The sequence below is a fragment of the Cucumis melo genome, chromosome 4, assembly GCF_025177605.1.
Source record: "Cucumis melo cultivar AY chromosome 4, USDA_Cmelo_AY_1.0, whole genome shotgun sequence".
NCBI classification, from domain to species: domain Eukaryota; kingdom Viridiplantae; phylum Streptophyta; class Magnoliopsida; order Cucurbitales; family Cucurbitaceae; genus Cucumis; species Cucumis melo.
The window spans coordinates 15,270,182-15,292,077 of NC_066860.1; the positions used below are offsets into that span (position 1 = coordinate 15,270,182).

General features: G+C 35.3%; 2 protein-coding genes and 1 non-coding gene across 4 annotated transcripts; all 3 read right to left on the bottom strand.

Moving 5' to 3' along the window:
- Positions 1 to 610: 610 nt before the first annotated feature.
- LOC103489928 (uncharacterized) lies at positions 611 to 6,133 on the bottom strand. Its single transcript, XM_008449271.3, has 5 exons — positions 5,924 to 6,133; positions 4,255 to 5,344; positions 2,007 to 2,875; positions 1,634 to 1,690; positions 611 to 1,022 (listed from the first exon to the last, which is right to left on the bottom strand). Exons 2-5 carry the CDS (start codon positions 5,228 to 5,230, stop codon positions 777 to 779), a joined length of 2,148 nt encoding a protein of 715 aa, XP_008447493.2. The 5' UTR covers positions 5,231 to 5,344; positions 5,924 to 6,133; the 3' UTR covers positions 611 to 776.
- Positions 6,134 to 6,472: 339 nt separating this feature from the next.
- On the bottom strand, positions 6,473 to 6,544 carry TRNAQ-UUG (transfer RNA glutamine (anticodon UUG)). The gene has a single exon. It is a non-coding gene; the product is annotated as a tRNA-Gln (tRNA).
- Positions 6,545 to 7,667: 1,123 nt separating this feature from the next.
- LOC103489926 (coatomer subunit beta'-2-like) lies at positions 7,668 to 20,775 on the bottom strand. Of its 2 annotated transcripts, XM_008449269.3 has the most exons (25): positions 20,551 to 20,759; positions 19,979 to 19,999; positions 19,825 to 19,886; positions 18,738 to 18,792; positions 18,577 to 18,613; positions 18,131 to 18,456; positions 17,908 to 18,039; positions 17,668 to 17,816; positions 15,308 to 15,376; positions 14,878 to 15,028; positions 14,725 to 14,790; positions 13,601 to 13,789; positions 12,768 to 12,908; positions 12,605 to 12,679; positions 12,254 to 12,430; positions 12,064 to 12,155; positions 11,855 to 11,971; positions 11,085 to 11,199; positions 10,875 to 10,946; positions 10,582 to 10,778; positions 10,379 to 10,472; positions 9,231 to 9,337; positions 8,875 to 8,998; positions 8,327 to 8,480; positions 7,668 to 8,095 (listed from the first exon to the last, which is right to left on the bottom strand). In XM_008449269.3, exons 1-25 carry the CDS (start codon positions 20,551 to 20,553, stop codon positions 8,076 to 8,078), a joined length of 2,745 nt encoding a protein of 914 aa, XP_008447491.2. In that variant the 5' UTR covers positions 20,554 to 20,759; the 3' UTR covers positions 7,668 to 8,075. The 2 variants fall into 2 exon arrangements, with proteins under 2 accessions (XP_008447491.2, XP_008447490.2); XM_008449268.3 differs by lacking the exon at positions 7,668 to 8,095 and having other exon boundaries at positions 8,290 to 8,480; positions 20,551 to 20,775.
- Positions 20,776 to 21,896: the final 1,121 nt, after the last annotated feature.

Here is a 21,896-nt window from a genome sequence, read left to right on the forward strand (position 1 = left end):
AAAGAATGGGATAAAACCTATGAACAATCTGAATTTTATGTTCAAAGTTCTTGTTATAATTATAGAACCATTGATGATGAACAAGAAATCCCTACTATGATCCGTTTAAGTCGAGCAAACTTTAGTAAAAATAAAAGTAAAATAAAATAAATAATGTCTCTATTCCTTTTGCTTCCACATAAACTTCTTATTGAAATATAAAAAATATATATTATGATGAAACCGAAAATGCGATATGCAGAATGTGGTATATTAGATATCTGACACATAAAATAGTTCATATTCACATTAACTATTTTCATAGTGATATAATTATTTTCCTTTTATCAATTTTTCTAATTTTTCAATTATAGTCAATATTTTGTTTTAGCCCCTCAACTTTCCAACATGTTTTAGTCCCTCAACTTCCCCAAAACCCCAACTGATATTCTTTCACCAAACCTAAATGAAATCAGATGTGCATCAGTCAGTCCTTTTGGTTTCATTATTACATCAAACTAACATATCGTCTATAAATTTAGAATTTTCAATACAAAGAAGCTCTCTACGTAACCAGAGCGTCACAAGTAAATGAAAGTATAAAAGACACATCAAATCTGTAAAGAATCAGTGAAAAGAAACCGACTGAAGCTGAAAAACAACCTGCCAGTAACAACAATCTTTGGAGAAATTAAAGAGATTATTCTATATATTTCTCACAGTAAACTCAACAGTAGCCAATGTGTTCTCTAATTCTTCAATTTTACCAGCAATAAAAGAATGAGAAATCTCAAATGTTACTTTGTTCTCATACATTTGACAATGACCTCAACGAATTTTTTGTACATGTGCCGTTTTAAGTAAATTTTCTTTACCTTCTTTCTTCCTTCAGCTCCCATTTTCTCCCTTACCTGTGGATTTTTTAGTAGAAACTCCAAGTTTTGTGCGAGAACTTGAGTACCTGGACGTCCCAAAGGATGAAGAAGACCTGTCACATTGTGCTCAACAATCTCCTTTGTTCCTCCAGCATCAGTTCCGAGGACCTGTCCCATTCATCGAGTGATCGTGTTGTTAAATTAGGCATTTTTTTTCAGTCTCTAATGATAGGTAATGGAAGGATAACGGTAACAGAATTATTTGAAACACGAACTCTATAGGTAAGGCTGCAAATTCAAGATTACCAACCCCACAAGCCTTTGGATCAAAGTTAAAACCTACATGAAAATTTCTACTTCTCCAGCCACATTTTGCAGATGATTATCTTAATAGGCATTAAGCATGATAAATTTAGGCTTCCTTTCATAAGAGATATGACATGATAAAATGGTGGAGGGACTCGGACAATTTGAGGGAAACTGAATATGAAACTAGTGAAAAAGCTTCCGCCTACGTTTAATTGAAGGGTCCCTTTCATGTATAGGTGTATCAATATCTTCAGAGAGTGTATTGCTAGAATGCTCAATATGGTTTCAAATTCAATAGTCAGTGATCATCATCTTTATTTTCTTTTATTCTAGTTTGGTTTCGGGTGAGGTTGTTCTAGTCATGAGTTGAAGCAAACATAGTTGAAATGCAACAAGAGAAACAGCAGAGAAAAGTTGCTCAATTAAAGACCAGCTTAAATAGAAATGACCAGTCAAGTAGATTCTCATACCGGAAGACCAAAAGCCATTGCTTCAATAGTTACTCGTCCAAATGTTTCACCTATCCCCTGCAACATTTTTAAGATCAGTACACGAGATACAACCAGTGTGCTTGAATTTGTATATGCCAAAAATTCCTACATCAAGGAAAGATCCATTTTATTTGCTAATAGAGTGAGAATGTTTTAGCCAGCTTATTTGACCCGCAATAGGATTTCTGCCTATATTGCCAAATAATTAAATTAAATTTTTTTACATGCTCTATGTTTCATGAAGAGGGATAATTTCCAAACATTCTAAGATGCACAATTTAATTTCACTGGTCTATATGGATAATGCAACTACTACTGCTTTTACATGAGCGAGTCTTCAAAAGTAGATCACCTGGGAATTTATAACATAAATGTCTGCAGCAGAGTAAAGTGATGCTACACGAGTAGTTGCAGGAGTCCACAGCACTGACTGTGACAAGTTTGAATGTTGTGCCAAGAACCTTAGAAGTCTCTTGACATAAACGACCTTGTTGCTCTTGGATCCAACAGACCCGATTATAAGTTTGAAAGACGTTTCCGGTAGTTCTCCACCATCAGCCAGCAATTTCCTTCCTGTTACCCTGGTCATGTCATTAACAGGGTCCTGTAGATAAAGTTTCTCGATGCTATTTTTGCTCGACTCATTCAAGATAGGTACTTTCAAGGGTAATCCACTATCATTCAATTTTTGAAGCAAAGCTCTCATATAACGCCTTCTAGCCAATTTTGGCCGCGATGGACTTGAATCATTTGGATTTCTAATTTTAGAATCGTCTCTCTTAAGTCCCTGGTCAATCAACAAATTGCTTGATTCAAGAAGCAAGAAATGGCCCTTTCCAGGATTTATGCTGCTCAGAGTCATTACTACTACATCATTATCACCCACTCCCATCTCCTTTCGAATTGTATTACGCAGTAACTGTTTTTTCTCCAACATCTTCTCGGGGCTGGACGACTCAGTATTGAGAGAACATGAAATTCCAGCTACGAACGCTAGTTCATCGTTAACAGAGAGTGGTACAATTGCAGGTTGAGATCTCAGTTTTATATTTTCTTCTTGACACCAATTTAGCCACTGCTTTGATTGTAACTCTGATATGAAAATTAGCATCTTTACTCTGTCGAGAACAACTTTAGACCGATTGAAGTACTCTCTACGGTTTTCCATGATCCACCAAGCAACTTGACTTGCACCAGCTGGAAAATGCTCAATATAGCCATCTGAATAAATGATAGAAGCACATCAACAGATGCTGGGGTTAAAAATCAACATTTAAAGAAAACTTTTCTCTTTCTACCAATCTTCAAAGGAAGTTTGACAAGCCTTTCATGCCATGAGACAGAAGAAGCAAGAAAATGAATTATGCACACATACACACATAAAGGCAGAAATAAATTAGAAACAAAATAATTTGAGACTGGCAGAGAGGGCCTCCAACAAAGACCACCATGGGGCATTCTTATCATGAAGGAGCAGACACTATACATTGATTGCCCTGGACATTTAAACACACAGTTACTTTCATAGACTAATAAGAAAGGAATCAAGCAATCTTTTCATCTCAAGGAACAGGCCTCCAACCATACATACAAGTGTCTTCAATCAACTTTGATTGCTCCTTAAAAGCATTTACTTCAATAGAGTACTCAGTTACTTGGTTTCAACAGAGAATTGTTGGACTATAACTCAAAAGATACTGTATAATTCACATCAAATAAAGAATACAAGCCTACCAATTATAGTCTATACGTGCTCAACTGGTACACTGAATGAGAGTGCCCAACAGTTTAAAAGTTTGAAGGAACGAAGTAAAAAAAGAAAGCAGCGGAACTGTCTAACTACGATCTGGGAATAAAATCCTAGGAAAGAAACCAGTCAGCCTGTAAAACCAAATAACTTCCATATTTCAGCAAAAACATTGTCAACTTTGACAAACAAGTTGATGCATTAATCAAGATTCAGACTCATATAAAAATTATCGGTTTGCCAGTCAGTCAGAGTAGATGCACAACATTCCATACCGAGCTGAGAATTATTTACCACAAAGAATCAATAGGACAAGAACAAATATATATTGATTGTAGACAACTGAGGTTAGAATACAGCTGTTTACACATTTGGACAATGAGAAAACAGAACACACAGGTAATGTAGTTGAGAGTCTTGAGACAAGTGTTGCATGAAGGAAACAGAAAAAATCAACTTGAATGTCTAAATTATCAAAAAAAAATCAATTCCATGAACTCTTTCATCTTAACTCTTCTTTATGTGAAACCATAGCTCTCTTTCTTATCCTTTCATTTTCCCGAAACGTGGTTTTAATTTATATATATATAGACACACACACACACACACATATAGGGAGCGGGAAAAAGGGTAATGAAAACCCCTATTCCTTCATCCCTTCTTCCAAAATTTAAAACCATCTTTTATTTTAGGTCAGATCCACCTCTGAATGAAGATTCCCATATTTTGAAAAGCCATTGTGAAAGCAAATAAAGAGAAATTTTTGCATTCACATTCTCGTTTTTAACTAATAAATGGGGCTAAGACCAACCGTATTTCAAATGCAATAGACAAATTATGAAAAGGCTCTTACCAATCCATGATGCACACACTGCAGATCCAGCAATCACCAGATCTGCCTTCATGGCTGTTTTAAAGCTGAGGTCAGCTTTGTCATCAAGCACTTTGATCCGCCTTCTTGAAAGCTCTGACATTAAGCCACCCTTCTTGCTAAGAGCTACAGCCGAAACTGAGGCCCCACAACTCAAGAGCTCTGTTGCTAACTCCATCATTGAAATAGGTGCTCCCGTCATTGACAGCTCATGGAATATCAACACAAATCTTCTAGACCAAACAAGACACGCAAAATCCCCTTTCCTATCACAGGTGCCAGAACGCTTCTCAGGACTCCACTCCAAAATCCTATCCTCTGTTGAACCAAATGGGCCAACGAGCATTCCATAAGAAGAATTTTTCAAAGGAATTTCAGGCTCCTGCTCTTCAATGTCATGATTTGTGACTTCTGCAGGAATTTTCCCCTTGTTACGCACTTTATCACGCTTTGATCTCTTACTTCTTTTCCTTGGTTTTGGTTTCTTAGAAGCAGAAACACCATTTCCCTTTCTAGCCAAAACCACATTTACCACTCCTCCATCACTCCTATTATTCTCACCGGATCTATTTTCAACAACTAAGTGATTGCTAGTTGAAATCAGACTGTCGGACTGATTCTGTTCAGTCTTCTGATTACTTTGTTGACCGCCAAATCCCAAAAACTCGTCCTTATTATCTCCATGAGCCCACCTTGATTGAACATAAAACCCAAGATAAGCCCACAAAGTAATCAGCAATAGCCAAAACAAGACTTTATTATTTCGAATCCAATGCAAACCAAAACCAGTACTCCTAGCTTCTCTTCTTGGTGTTCGACTTGAATGTAATCTCCTAAATGAAGGGGAACCTCTAGGCGTTGATTTTCCAGATAATGAAGGCTTAAAACTGCCACTAGGCCTTAAAGAAGATGGCTTGACTACATTTCCAAGAAAATCTCCTCTGTTGTTCCCTTCCATTTGTTACTTCAATTTTCTACATTACCAAGTATCATTGCGCTTTAGAACCTTGGACCACTCACGAACAGCCAAATGCCGTAAGCAAGATCCTTTGCAGCAGTTTAGTATAGAATTCTACACAAAATAAAAACAAGAAGATGATCAGTCTCACTTGAATACAAAACTACAGAAAACTGAATACCATATTGGCGCTATTAACTGCTAAAGGAAAATGAAAGGAAAAATGCATTCACAAGTTCTCAAACAAGGGTCGTTAAATAGAAAAAAGGCTTTCTCAACCCACCCACTTCTCTTTCCTGATAAAAAAATGTTCAAGAATTAAAAAGGGAAAAAACCCCATCTACACAATTAGTAAGGAAAGTAAAAAATAAATTACAATTCACCTGAATTACAAGTTTTCTGAAGGCATCAGAAACAAAGAACCATAACTAAAAGGTCATTTCTTTACCTAAGGTAAGCAAGAAGCATGCAATAAACAGAAATGTAATATTTCCTAATCAAACTACAAAATACATTAACCAAACATCCCCCAATCAACCCCAATCACTAAGGATCAACCGCAAACTCTTTGGAGCTACTTCACAGCAACTTGGAAAACAAAAAATTTTCACATCAAGGCATGAAATCGAGGAAGAAAAGAAGCAAAATTAAGGAAATGAAAAGGGTATAATTTGAATTAAGTAAGATTATTACATGGATCTTGTTGAGTGGAAGTAGAATCAAGATCTGAGCTCCGAGATTGTTGAATGGGGGGATTGGAAGGTGAAGGAAAGTAGAAGAAGAGTGAGAAATGGGTGTGATGTAGTTCTTGAAGAGAATTGGATGAGAGAGAATGAGAGGTTTTAGAGAGAGAGAGAGCGATGGAGGAAATCTGGAGAGTGAGCAGTAGCAAAGCTGAGAAGAAAAAGGTATGAAAAGGAATGAAGTGGGAATATGAAAATTCAACGAGAAACGATCACACGTGCGACAAATTGGCGCGTGAAACTTCTTTGTAATTTATTATTAATTTATTTTATTTGATCTATACTTTGATGTAAACTTGTAGACTTCACTTTTCATTTTTTATTATGTTGGTTTTGTTTGGATTTTGTGGTACAAAAATGGGTATTATATGGTTTCCTGAGTTTCATCCCCTACCCTACACACTCAACTTTCACCCCTCCGATTAATAGTTCTTTATATATATAAAAAAAAAAAAAAAAAAAAAAAAAAAAAAAAAAAACATTTTTATCTTAAAGAGAAAGGTCCTACCGGGAGTCGAACCCAGGTCGCTGGATTCAAAGTCCAGAGTGCTAACCACTACACCATAGAACCAATTGGTTTTTAACGACATCACTAAAATATTTATAACTATGTTTTACCTTTTTTTTAATCTTACGTTCATTCGTTGTTCACTGTTTTATTTTCCATCTACATTTAATTTGATAAATATATTTTTAGATTAAGTATGACTGACAATTTTATTTTTCATGTATAAAAGTAGTACAATTTTTTTGAACTTGATTATGTGTATATTTATATAACAGAGGGGTAGAGTTAATAAATCTGAAATCAATATGTTAGAATTAGTGAGTTTGTATTTAAGGTGTAGAGTTGTCAAATTGAGTTATTTACAGATCATTATGAAAAATAGATGAAAAAAATAAAATAAAATTATTGATTAAATGTGAAAATTCGAGTAAAAGGTAGATTGAGTTCTTAGTAAATCAATAAATGTGAAAAGCATAAAACAAAGAAAGATAGAATTAATTGGTGAACCAATTCAATATTATTAAGTTAGTGAACCATACGACATGGTGTGTAAAATGAAAAATTAGGACGAGCAATTTATACTTTTGGTATACATACTTGTACATTGTACTCTTATATTATGTTCTTTTAAAAAATTTATCTTTTTGTATTGAAAAATCATTTAGATGGAAAAACGGTTGAAAGAAGTTACAAATATAATAAAATTTTGATGAACTTTTATATGTTTCAAAGTACTCAATTGCTTGGTAGATGACACCAATTTTGCATTTTGAATTACCACACCACCAACTACTACTCATTTGTGTACATGCCTATAAGTGTTTTGTTGAACTTTAGTAGTGAAAATTGATATTAATTCAAGCACTATAAAATTAATTAGAGGGAGAATAACATCCAAAATTCCATATTAATATTACATAGACAAATGTGAGAAACGTAGACGAGTATTATCCATCAACTCATAATTTACAAAGATATATATATATCTATATAGGAGAGGAAAATAATAGTATAGTAATCAATTTGTAAAAACAGCTTGGTAAATACATGTAATATAAAGTGATTGTAAAAAGGTACACACTTTGGAGTCAAATGAACATATCACCAACAGTAAAACAATAAAATCCGAAGAAAAGACGAGCAAACAAACAAAGGAATGTAGAGTTTTTGGTTTTTGGTTTTCGGGTAGAGAAAATTGCATCAGTAGAATTCTCATTTCAATAAAATGTTGGGTGCAAAATGTATACAACAAAACTTCACATAGAAAAGTAAGAAACTTCTTCAGTGCCGATGATGCACAAAGACAATCCCTAAAAGAACAAGGCCATAGGATGATGATAATGAATTTGTATTAAACTAACATGATTTAAGGCCACATCTAAATCACAATAACATATGATGTAGTTTGCAAAGAATCTCAAGGGCTTTTCGGACGCTGTTTCCCAACCTGATAAAAGAAAATTTATGTGTCCTCCAATGCCGTTTATCATGGAGCCAAAGCTCCCCCTCTTCATGCTAAATATTTCTTTTCTCTCATCTCAAGTTAAGTTTTTCCATGCAGCAGCCAGGAACCAATCATCTTGCACGACGACCTCTACTTATGTGCCGTAATCACTGCAATCAAGAGAGTGACCTACAGAAGTTATAAACCAAAACGAATACAATAATTCTTCATTAGCTTGGGTGTGTTTGTGTTTGCGTGTGCGTGTCTCTATGGTTGGCAAACATATAGGTCATTGAAATGAAGATCTAAAATGGCATTTTGGGATCAACTAATCACCAGAGACAAAATTGGATTTCGCACTCGCCCAACCAATTGCTTTTAGGCTGATGGGGTATTCTTACCCCACTCTTCATCAGCCTCACTACCATTAACAAGAACTGCACCATCCGTTGAATCCGCATCAACCACAATACCCTCGCCCTCCTCTTGGCTCTCATCACCATTGTTTTCTTCTATATGCTTCTCTTCCTCTTCTCCTCCATTCTGTTCGGCATCCTGTCATAAAAAACAGTTGAAAGGATAAAGAGAGGGAGGGAGAAAGTGATAACTATTAACAGCATAATATATAATGCTTGATTCTCTACCACAGAGTTGAACAGGAATGAGAGTTGATTTGGGATAAAATTAAATAAATATGGAACTCAAAATTTTGTAAAAGAGATGTCTCTTCTAAGTTCTGTACATATTCGAATTTGCATTCATTGGGTATAGATGAAAACCTCCTGGCACTTGGAATAGACACTTCTAAGTTTCTAACTATGCTCTTCGTATCAACAGGTTTGTGGCTAAGATTCAAATCCTAAGGTAACAAAACCAAAAATAGGATCTACAGCTGAGATCTTAACCATCATGGTTTCGCTTAGTGGTAAAAAGAGACCATGGCTCATACCTCATGATCAATGTCTCCATTTTCAAGATGCCCTTCAATTTCCATACTTCTAAACGCCTCCACAAGTGTCGTGTATGGCTTATCAACAAGATTACCATACTTCTCTGCAGGGGGAAAAACTCCCCTGAAAAACACATCCAAAGAAAAAAGAGACCATTTATTATATTTATAGTAGAAGTCAGGTATCAGCAAATTATATAAGGGCACCAAAACAGAAAAACCTTGTAATCCAAAACTTAGAAAGAATTATAAATTCTCTTTTGTTTAGCACATGCATTTGTGCACTTCCGTTGGCAGGTGCACATAATGATGTGAAAAACAAATGCAACCCTAAACAGAAGAAAACAAACTTTTACCTGTCTTGTGCAGCTCTAGATTCAACAGAAAGTGCAACTTGCCAATCATCAAACAAATTAGGATACTCCTCTGGATCAGCCAATGACTCAGCAGCCTTAGGGTTAACCTGAGTTACGGTCAATGTTTATCAAGATGTCCTAGAACCGTAAAAGAAAATGCTAATATAAACCCCATTAAGTGCAATTTCTTTCTACATATCATAACTTCATAACTACATGAGCACAAATGAGAAGCTTTTGCATGTTATACTATCAGTGTCCACAGTTTCGAGAAATTTCATCGCCATAGATTTATTTACAATGTCCACTCTAAAAGCTATAAATTTTATGTTCCACGATGTTAATAGGAGGCATTGTCAAAAATGTTTCCTTCACCTATTCATCTATATCTATACTATCTATTCTACATAGATTAAAAAAATAATTAAAAAAAGCTGTGAAGGAAGAATCTATACATTTCCATTTTGTCATTACTTTTTTATTAAATTCATTTTCTTCACTTCACTAATGGAAACTTGAGAAGCAGTTGTTTGTATGTCAAGTGTTTTTTAGTCCAGTAAGCACAATTGATGCTAATAGGAGGCAACTATCCAAGTAAAAGCTATAAATTAAATTGGTGAATCCATTCACATACGTATGGTTGCGATCCATAATATAAAAAATAATTTAAAAATCATTGTCAATACATATATGGTCCTTTTCAAGTTATCAAGATGCAAGTGATACCATAAACTAGAACACTCGAACCACTATAAATAATGAAGATTAAAAAGTTTTGTTCTTCGTAAAGGAGCTACGGAACCATGTCATAATGAAGCTTTGAAAAAATCAAGAACTTATTTTAGACAATGAAGAGAAACTGTTATATATCCTTATATTTAATTATGCATAGTATACTATTGTGTTACAAATATTGGTTCAGTGATTGAAAATCTTTAGTTTACAATTAGGACAAATCGTGTATAAAAAGAAAGAAATCAAAATTCTTGTTCCTATTTTATAAATGGGGTTATGGAAAAGAATGTTTTCCTATTTTGCTCTTAAAATTTTCAAAATTTTCATAATTTTCATAAACTATAAATTTTACATCCATCTCGCATGTTATGAACTAGTTTAAATAAATAGAACATCAAAACCATCTAGTTTACCTTACTCAGGTCTTTCCTCCAAATTGCAACTATCTCTGATACCTTGCTTGGAAGATAAGATCGAGCCATCAAAGCAGCTTCTGGAATCCGATTACTGTCAAAAAATTATACATACACATTGTATGTTTTTTAAGTTATATAATATAAAATTAACTTTATTCAACATGAGGATGATGTGCAAGAAGATTTTTCTTGTTTTTTACCTTTCTACTAACAACTGAAGGCAGTCTTCCAATTTACCCAACATAAATAAACAAAGGAATGCAACGTTGTTCTTTCCTTGCTCCTTGGCAAGGGTTGCAAGTTGTGATATGCCTTGAGCGTCTCCTAGAGAAGAGTACAGCAATAACAAACCACTATAATCTACAGCATACTTCAAACATTCCTCGGCCATGTCCAACTGCAAATGAAACAAAGGGACAAATCAAGGAAACAAATGTCAATCGACATACACAAAAAATGAGCGCTTGCAACAGTTCAAAATGAGGAAAGGAACCTTTCCAATAGACATAGCCAATTCACCAAGCTGCTTCCACTTGGATTCACTCTGTACTTCAACTGCAATTTCCTGCAAGTAGGACAGTGAAACTTTTAATGGGCATGAGAAAGAAAAATTTTAATACTACATTTACACAGTTAACTCTATCCAGAAAAATTAAACTAAATAACGTAAATAAATAAAAATACATATAAAAGTTAAATATACCTTTGCAATCTCTAATCTACCGAGCTGTATTGCAAGATCAAATCTATAATCCAGATCACTAGCTACTTCCAGAGCTTCCTCTATCATACCTCGTGCTTCCAAGAAACGGGCCACACTAGCAAAGAACAGGATCAATTATCATACACCAAACTTTACTAGAAAGAAAAGTTGAAATCCATCGGGCACAACCAAGAACAAACTCCCACTCCAAGACTTTGGAATATACATACCACGCAAAAGATAGAGAAATCCCCAAGAAGCAAAAAGTTTGAGTATGACAACAAGAGCCCTTGGATATTCAGAATATTTTAGCACGTAAGGAGATAGTAAATACCCAAGAAGCAAAAAAAAAATGAAACAAAAGAAAAAATAAAATAAGTTCTTTTAAGAGACAACCCAGGGTATGAGGGCCCATCGATTCAAAATATTTCAGGTACAGATATCCCATGAGTTTCCATATGGTTAAATACTATAAGATTTTCCATTTGAAATATTGTCAAATGTTGGGTGTTGAATTAAACATTCAAGGGGGAAACTGAAGAAACAAAACACAGAAAGGGAAAAGGAAACAAACAACACAAATGAATCTCAGACTGCATCAGAACTTGCAGGAACCATCCACAACCATGGAAACAAATAATGGGGCAGTACCTTCATATCCAAACAAACCTAGCTTATCATGTACAAGCTAGGCTAAAAACCAAATATTATTGAACAGCAAAATATTCTCGACACTTCAATGAAAAACTTTAAACTCTTTGGACTATTACCTGTTACGATGCTCCTTGGGAATTGAAGGTAAGATTTCGTTGGCTCTTTCATAATCCCCACGCATTACAAGGGTCTTATACTCAATCAAGCTAAGAAGCAATGTGTATCCAACGACACTGCATCACAATAAATACCATCAAACTTCTGAACACAGATCATATCGAATCAAGATTCCATGACTCTACGGAAAGGACTACAGTTTCCATACTTGAACTCTTTGTCTATCAAATAGACCCGACTTTGGCTGGCAAGATATCCAAGCAAATACATGGGTCGATCCAAATGGAACATTGTGGTTACCTGAAATTATGATGTTATTTATCAAGTTAGATTTTGGCCATCAAATATATCTGCAAGTTGACAAAAGTAAACAACCAAATGCTGATCATTCACAGTACCTCGCCACCAACACAGTAGTTCAGTCTCCAGGAAGAGTTGTTGTAAATGAAGCAATCCCCAACCCAAAGGCCAGTCCTTGCCCGTTCATTCACTTCATGCAGGAGCTCAAATGCATCTTCAACCCCTTGTTCATCAACAGGCCTTCCACTATCTAAATAGGAAGAGACTGCATCACGCTGCAATATTCACTTCTGTTAGATGAGAAACGACTTTTAAGGCAATGCATCAATCCGTACATATAGAAATACATCAAAACAATGATGCAGTGAGAAGCAAGATTCAGATCCATATTGTGTAAGGAAACCAATTGAACTTCATCGACTTCTTGACGGCATAACAAGTATTCTTACATTGTACTTCAGGATATAAAATGATGTGTCACTGGCTATTGCCACCAAATCACCACTATCAGCCCAATAAAGGTTCTGGAAATAGTCAATTAATCATAAAAGGAATTAGAACCATATTGTAAAAGAAATGGAAAACCAGCTAACAAATGCAAAATGTACCAACCTTCACATTTACATCAATACGGCGGATCAGTCTGCACTCTGCCCAATCATAGAAACATATAAAATCGTTGGAACACATGGCTAACAGAGTTCCTCCATAGATGTGCTCGGCTGAAAAGGTAGGTCGGATACTCCTCTTTTCCTGAAAAGTTAGTTCTAGTTAACTCCACTATCTAACAATGGAACAACATAAAATAATGATAGTTCTTTAAAAAAGCACAATAGTTGTTTGAAATTCAAACACATTAAATAGTTTTTATAAAAAAAAATAGACTTATTTTACTGAGTAATTTAGTATCCTTGCACTTGAATGCTATAAACTCAGATGTTGCAGTAAAACCTATAGTGGGTTTCTAACCACATTCTCTAAGAATTCACTTACTCCTCCAATATCAAGTCATGAACTTATCGTAGAAGGCACAAGTACCAGTAACAAGTAGTTTTATATATACAACAGCTCATGATATTCATATTCATTTATTCCATGTTTTTAAATCATGTAGGCCCCATATGATTATTTTCAATAAAAGACCAACTTCACATACATGATATAGATCTCATAGAATTAACTATCCTAGCTGTACATATCCATGAGGCTGTTGTAAAACACCCAAGTGCCATTGAGTTCTTCAAAGCACTTGGTGTAAGAAGAATAATTATAATTTCCAATCTGTAACTATGCTCTTCAGCACCTAAGAGTGTGCATCCATATGCATGTGCATAGCCAAAAGGATCAGGAAATTCATTTTCCAAAAAGAAAATCACATTAATATCTTTCACCACTAAAGCAACAAAAAAAAAGTGAAAAGTCCTATGATGAGAATAAACATAAACCTGAAAATTTTTACTGAAAATTTTGATCTTCGATGTACTTTCTCTCACAGCATATTCTCCATCAGCCGACCAAACGAACTCCAAAGCGGAACCAAATGATCTGTTTCTCCATGCAAGAGCAGTATATATAATATACTCACCATCTCCACAAACAACAACAAATCTCCCATTGGGATTGTGCTTCAAGTTCTGTAAGACATGAAGCAGAGAGTTTAAAATATAAATATAAGAAATGAGACTGTAGCTATACTATTTAAATGAAAAAGGTTGGTCAGCCATGCAAGGTGCAACAATAGTTATAAGTTATAAATTTCTGCAAAGACTGCAATCAAAAGGTCCCACCACGACCATGCAAAACAAACTTAAAATAAATATTCTCTAAGATGTCTCCTCTCGATGGTATTGATACTTAGATAACCAAAAGTGCCCAAAGGCAAATACACAATCCTCTCCTCCACGGAGAATTTACTTCAAAAACAAGTTAGCCTCTCACTCTAACAAACAATTATTTACGTACACACTAACTGGAAAACAGCCCCCAACTCCCTCACCCAAATGGTCCCCACAAATATTCTCTCATCTCACTCAACACTTCCCTCCCCAGCAGCACCGGTTTCACCTCCATTGACCTTTTTGCCCCTTCTTTGATATGTAACTTGAATTGGTAGCCAAACATATTCTACCCGTGGTATATGAATTAATGTAACTATCAAGTAACTACAACTCTACAAGAAACTATAATTGGGAATTGAACTCAGAATCAACAACTTCATTGACTTAGAATAAAACATAACAGTAGCAGAAACAGGGGCCAAGAACCTAAGAAAAGTTCTTGAGAGGTTCTGAACTAAAATTCAGCAAACACAGGCAAAAGCGGTGTTCATGGAAAGTGCTCGTGTATATTAAAAATATTGACATACACATCTCCTATAAACATTATATATATTGAAAATATTAAAATGCAGATCTCCTATAAATGGCAATATATTGCCAGAATAAGCATGCAAAAGTACAAACATCACTGGAGGCTACAATCAAAGGTTTTTTATAAGATAAAGGAATAGCTCCAGCCAATTCATGACAAAATATACAAAGAATTCAAACGCAGATGTAAAATAACTTACTTGAGGATAAAGATCACAGGTTCCCATCTCCTTAACAGCTAAAGGCAATCTCTCTCCATCAGTAACCTATGAAGCAAAAAAAGCACACAACTAAGGCCACACCAGAAACAATTTAATGATCAATAAAAGGTTACAAATAAAACCATTCCAGACCTCAAAGTCCGCTCCCACACTTTTGATGTTTACTGTTTGAATTTCATTATGCTTAGCCCATATTATCTTTCCACCATTGTCCATACTTGCAATAGGTACTTCCCGGCCAAGTTTTACCATAATAGTTCCTTCATCATAACCAATCACAACCCTGTAGGGAGTAGTATTTCAGGCAGGTTCAGGTCATTGTAAATTTTAAGAATTATAGAAATTTTTGGTTGAAACCCCATTGGAATTCTTCTTGATCATAACATCATGTTAATTTAACCAATACCATAGGAGGATGGGTATGGTATGGTAGGGATCTCAAGTTAATGTTTTAAAAAAATAGAAATAAAGGTATAGTATTCAAAAATCCTACACCAGGACATGAAAGAAATGTAACAGAGATTTTAACGTAAGCAAGGAAGTCGAAAATTGATCAACTTACCGGCGAGAGCTCTTCATGTATCCAATTGCCCAAACTCGTTCAAGGCCATAATTTAATGTATTTTCAAGCCTGTAAATCAGAAACAATTACAAATTTACAACTAGTGGAAATGCCAATGAAGCAGACGCAATTCCACAAAATATAGATACAAAAAGTAACAAAATATATTAACGAAAAGCAACTGACAGCCCATAACAGACCAAGTCGTCTGTCTCAAAAAGAAAAACAAGCAAACAAACCAAGTTGTCATACTTCATCATAGTCTCTTCTTCTTCTTCTTCCTTTGTTTATAGAAACTTTTCCATTAAAGCCATGAAACAAATAAAAGAGAGAGGAAAGCCTCAACCCAAGAGAAGAAAGTTACAAATAGCCTTTGTATTAGGGCAAAGGAAGAAGCCCATAACTACAAAGAGAAGAACAGTATGATCCCACAAAAGAAAAGGAATAAGATCCCTCATCGCCCTGGAAAATTATGTGGTTCCAATCAGCCCAAAAGGTAGCTCTAATAAACTTCATCTATTCCATATAGTGTTGGCCTTAATCAACATTAAAACAACAATAAAAACAGACATGCAGCATGCTAATAATATCACTGAGAAAAACAAAGCCCCATTCGGAAAAATAAAAAACAATATTTTAAAAACAGTAAAAAGATAAGCCTTCATATAGAATAAATGAAAAAATATACGGGGAAATCAAAACGAAAACAACAAGAGGAGCCAAGTTAACCCAAGAAAGGGCTCCAATAAATCAAACTAAGGCTTCAAGAAAAATTACAAAAAACTTCACACACAAAAACTCAAAGAGAAGCGTGAAATCAAATAAAAGACCACAATTCCCTACAGATCATTCAACCTCTCTAAAAAATCTATTTTTTCCTTTCCTCTAAAGACCTCACATAATAGCAGAAAACAAGCAAACCGAAGCGCTACCCTTATCCAAAAATTTGGGATTGGCAAGGACACTCCTCAGCTCAAGCAAATCTCCAATCAAAGAGGAGGGCAACAACATCATTAGCCTCCCTGTCAAAAAGGGGACGGTTGAGACCAAGTGCTAGAGGAAGAGTTCCAAGAAGGAAAGACAGAAGCCACAAAGCAGAATTTTGAATTGGATAACTGGTAGAGACGAGAAAACAAAGCGCAAAGAAGGCTAACACCCAACCATTTCTTCCCAATAATTGAACAAATGGCGAAAAGAAATGGAGCCAATCTGAAATAGCTTTCCAAAGATTTTTTGAAGATACCTCCCCAAACCCTCATGAGACAAGCGAAGGGGTGAAGACCAATTTTTTTTTATAAAACAACTTCAATCCAGATTGAAAAATGGAAGGTACGAGGACAAAGGAGCCCCATAAAGACGACCCTCAAGTTATGAAGGGGTCCAAATTAAGCAAAATGTGACCAATCGTATAATTACAAAACTACTTCAAAATTGAAACCTAAAGAGAACCATGAAATCTAAACAATGACCAGACATCACTAGGATCCCACTCTCTTCCTCTAAAAATTCTATCATTCCTCTCACCCCAAACATCCCACAAAATCGCACACCCCAGCAAACCACAATAACGGATTTTTCAAGAGACAAGCAAAGGGGTGAGGACCATATCTACTCACAATAACCTTATGTCGCAAATGGTCAAACTCAAGAGAGAAGCGACACAACCACTTAGCCAAAAAAGCCCAACCTAAGAATCCCTATACCCAAACTCCAAGCCCCACCGGGTTAGCCTTGCCACAAACTTCTAACTAAACAAATGTGAACCTTTCTCTTCATCCACCCCTTCCCATAAGAAAGTACATCTAAGCTTTTCTAGGGTATTGCAGAACTTTACAAGGATCCTAAATACAAATAAGAATAAACTGAAATGCCACTAAGGACTGATTGAATCAGGGTAAGTCTCTATCTCTTAGAGAATAAACTTCTATTCCAAGAGGATAATTGTTTCTGAATCTTTTCCACAACTGGTCCCAAGTAGAAGTCGTGTGGAAGGATATGGATACCCAAGTTCCAATTTGTGGCTAAAATGGAAGACATTGGGTCGGGGAGAATCATGTCAAATGAAACTTAAAAATAACCAAAATAAACCTAGACCCAAAGCTAACATACCAAAAGGTTTGAAGTTCTAGAATTCATGAAAAAACAAAAAAAAAAAGAACAAAAGGTTTGGAGTTCTAGAATTCATGCAGACTACAACAAAGAAAAAGATTTCTTTTTGGAGGGTCACTGAAACTCCTAAAAGATGCATAATTGATGTGGTCTCTCAATCTGGTCCAATTATACAATTAAAAATAATGCATCATATAAGCATTGATCCAAATAATTTATAAATTATAACAACGATTAGTGACAAAATTTACCTATAAGTTGTTGAATGCCATATGCGAACCGTTCCATCTTCCGAACCTGTAATTATAATTGGAAGGTCTGGATGAAAACAGACTGCAGAGACATTGTGCGTGTGACCTTCAAGTGTCTGAACACAACTCTTCGTTTGGTAGTCCCATACCTGTGTTTATAAGATTACACTCATTAGCTATTCCACACAACATGTGCCCATTAGAACACCTACACTTAAGAAACTCGTAACCAATAAAGACCTTAGCAGTGTGATCGTCAGAACCAGTAATGAGGTAAGGTTTGTCACCTCCTGTGAAATAATCAACACAATTCACTCCTTTCTGATGGGCATCTAAAGTAAAATTAGGATCAGGTGATCCAAGGTTCCAAATCTGCAAAGAGGAGGCCAAAAAGTTACCAGAGAGTAATTAGAGTAAATAAAAGAAAATTGGACAGAATGCACCCACATGGTGAGTATTATACCTTTATTGTCCGATCAAGGGATGCACTAGCAAAGGTGTTGGTGTCTTTGGGATTAAATGTTACTTGCATCACATAATGAGAATGCCCCTCAAAAATCTGAGTACACATCCAACCCTTATCCCAATCCCAAAGCTTTATAAGCATATCATCAGATGAAGACAGAACATAAGGAAGGTTAGGATGAACAGCCACACATCTGATGTAGTCTGTGTGTGCCTCAAAAACCTTTATCTTGTCCATTGTATTATAATTGTATACACGAATAAACATGTCATCAGCTCCGGCAACAACCCACTGCTTCCGTGGTATAAATTTGGCCGACCTGACTGCAAAAATACCATTAACATTGAAGAGTAAAATGAGGTCCAATCAGGAGAGGGTGAAAGAAAAGTACTGTTTGGGAGGAAACAAACTCAAATAGACTACAGAGGAGGCATATATATTACCTGGTAACTCAGTAACCTCGAAAGATTTAACCATAGTCTGTGACGTCATTAAAAGGCTAGAGTTAATTTTAAATGTCTAAAAATTGGGACTAGACAAAAAATTCAAGTCAATTGAATGTCTATGCTATTGTTGACCATATCCAATAAACAGATTTTCATACCTGAGACTGGTAGTTCCAGATACAAACAGTTCCTGAGTACAGACTTGCCAGTATCCTGCAGTAATGATAAACTGTTGACCATCGTTCTTTCCATTGTCCATTCTCAATAACTAATTACATTAGAATCCTCCAGGAAAACAACAAGACGACAAAGGACATAACCGACACTATCATTCATAATGCCTTTTTTTGGTGCAAAGATATACTGGCCATACATAGTCTTAACTTCTTTTTCATTATTGCAAATTGGTAACACCTTTTGTACACCCTCTGATTGGGTTCTTTTTGTAATCTCATTTAATTGGGTTCCTCTTGTACCATTGGATATATTTGGACATTTCATTTAATCAATGATATTGTTTCTTATCCAAAAAACCAACAAACAAAAACAACATTGTAAGTTTGGTACCTTTTCATAACTTTGAAAAAACAATAATAAAATAAAATGCTCCTCCTAATTTTCTTAGAATGGTTTTATTTTCTTTTTTTCTTCTTTTTTTTTTCCCTCTTATAAGAAACAATTCCATTGATTAAATGAAATGTCCAAGGAGATACAAAAAGGACCTCTTTTACAAGTACAAAAGATCTCTCCAATTAGCTACAACAAAAATTTAAACTATGACCATTAAGGTGCTTCATACTACGAAGATTCCTATAAATATTTAAATTCTTAGTCAAATTCAAAAAACAAAAACGAGTTTCAAACCTGAGCTTGGTAGGAAGTAGATAACAAAAACATAAACTTATAGATGGGAGGAGGGTAGTGTTCATAAGCTTAATTTTCTTTCTTTTTTTTTATAAGAATTTATAAGCTTAATCTTTAAGAATCAAAAACTAAAAAATACATGCTAGTCAAATGGAGCTTTGATAATTACAACATAAGAGCACGAAACTCATGTACCCAAACACCTTGTGTGGCGATAATCCAACATAACGACTATTGTCTTCAATTAAAGTACCAAAACTTATGTACTCAATCCAACTGAAGCAGTTTCCTTTCCACAACATATTTTACTAACCCTTCCAAGCAGTTTCTAAAATACTAGACTCCTTGAAGGGCGTAATATATCTAGAAAATAAAACTTACCATGGCTCTGTTGGGTGCAAGTCCACAGACTTTACTCTTTCCGACCTTTGAGCAAGTTTCCTCTAAAAAGAAGGGAAAATAAAAGAATTAAATCATAATCAACATCTAAACCCAGTAAGAAATCTGATTAATTAAAATAGTTTGTAAAGTGTACCTTGATTGCAAGTCTGAGAGGCTGTGGACACATAAGAAAATAAAACAAAACAATTAATTTCCATATGTAGATACAATATAGTTTTCAATTTAGAGTCTAAAAATCTCAAAAAGAGAGGAATAAGAATAAGCACTAGTAAAGAAAATCATAAACAACGATCGTGTATCTCAGACAAGAAAGTCCAAATCCTACTAATCCACTACCTATCCATCTCCATATCGGCAAAAGAAGGTAGAGGACCTATATTTCAACTCGGTGTTCCACCTAATTTATGATAACAACACTCCTTTACTGTAACAACTCAAGCATCAGATTACAGGCAGCAATTCAAGTAATGATTTCACACGGAGGCATAACAGAGCAAAATTCCAAACCAATTACCAAACCGTAAGCGAGTAATTGGATTCCAAATTACGAATAGAAAGCAAAGAAATTTGAATTCAGGAGAAGAAACTAGGAACTAAAGAAACAATAGAGCAAGAAACACCAAAAGGGAAGCAGATTTAAGTCAGATCTAAGGTTCAGTAGAAGGGGGAAAGCGAATTGGAAATGAAAGAAGATCGTAAACTCACCATTTTTGCACTGAGAGGGAAGGTGTTTTAAGAGATTCGAATACCGAAACCGTGAGGGATCCGAACGATTCGAACACGAAGAGGGAGAGAGAAATGAGAGGGGATGGGATTCGAACCTTGTGTTGTGTTCGTCTAAGAGGAGATCCCTCTGTGGAAATATGAAAAACCAAAAGAGATCGATAGATCGATCGATCGATGGTTTGCAGTTGACACAGAATTACAAAACTGCCACTGCCACTGCCCCAGTTACGATATGTCGGTATGTTACTTTTGTAAGGAACGTCGAGATTGTAGACTCGATTTTAGCTAACAAGGTTATGAATTACATTATACTTTGCTTTTTTCCTAAATTAGCATTAAGAATTATAAATGTTTGAATAAATCAATTAATTTACCAACCTTAACCTGTCTTTTTTTTTTTTCCCACAATTTGGGAGGTCAATTAAGAAAGTCATGTATTCATAGATAAAAGTACATATTAGAATAAACATTGTGAGCTACATTATGGATCACTTTGTTACAGATTCTAAGGCGAACACTAAGACCCTTGATATTCAACCTATAAATCAAGGACAAGGCTTCAACACATATCACATCAAATGGAGATAAAAGAGAAGATGATTGAATAAAACTTATTAACAACGACCTCAATATCTAATTCAAGCCACACATTCTCGCAACTTAACCTCTCAACAACCTTTAGGCCAGAAAAAATAGTCATTGACTCTCCAACGTCAGCATACAAACTGTTGGATCGATACAAAGCTTGAGCGGCCACCATTTACATGTTCTCATTTATAATCACAAAACCAAACTCAGCTCCTCCGAAGTGGACAGGTTGACAGACAGCATCACCGTTGAGTGTCAGCATACACATAAATAGAGGGAGCCACCGTGACACCACTCTAGGTCAATACAAATCCCTTTCTTTGCAACTAAAACATGAGAACACTTTGGCCTAACTCGATCTTTAAGTTGTCCATATGCTTTCTAGGTCTCATCAATATACCTCTCAAGCCAGTCAATAAGGATGAGCACGATAGAACGAAAAATCAATTCGACCTGTAAGATTATTATTGAATAATTTCTTTTTGTGTATTTACATCAAGGAGAAAGGGAAAAAAATACAAGTTCTATGAGTTAAGAAAGGTAACAAATAATACAAAATCATACAAAATAAAATAATATCTTCAAGATAATATCTTCTCAATTATATACATTAATACCCTCCCTCAAACTCAAGGTAGCAGAGTAGCTGTCAGCTTGAGTTTGGTACGCAATTGATTGAAGTGAGTAGATGGTAAGGCTTTGGTGAAGATATCAGCTGGTTGCTCAGTGGTGGAGAC

Excerpts from the sequence above, each read along its gene's own strand:
- LOC103489928 (XM_008449271.3), bottom strand. The coding sequence starts at position 5,230 with ATGGAAGGGAACAACAGAGGAGATTTTCTTGGAAATGTAGTCAAGCCA. Across the intron at positions 1,691-2,006 it reads TTTATGTTATAAATTCCCAG|GGGATAGGTGAAACATTTGG; the intron begins GTGATCTACTTT and ends AAAATGTTGCAG. Across the intron at positions 1,023-1,633 it reads CAATGGCTTTTGGTCTTCCG|GTCCTCGGAACTGATGCTGG; the intron begins GTATGAGAATCT and ends TGAATGGGACAG.
- LOC103489926 (XM_008449268.3), bottom strand. Across the intron at positions 10,779-10,874 it reads TGGCTATGTCTATTGGAAAG|TTGGACATGGCCGAGGAATG; the intron begins GTTCCTTTCCTC and ends TTTCATTTGCAG. Across the intron at positions 9,338-10,378 it reads GGAGGAAAGACCTGAGTAAG|GTTAACCCTAAGGCTGCTGA; the intron begins GTAAACTAGATG and ends ACCGTAACTCAG.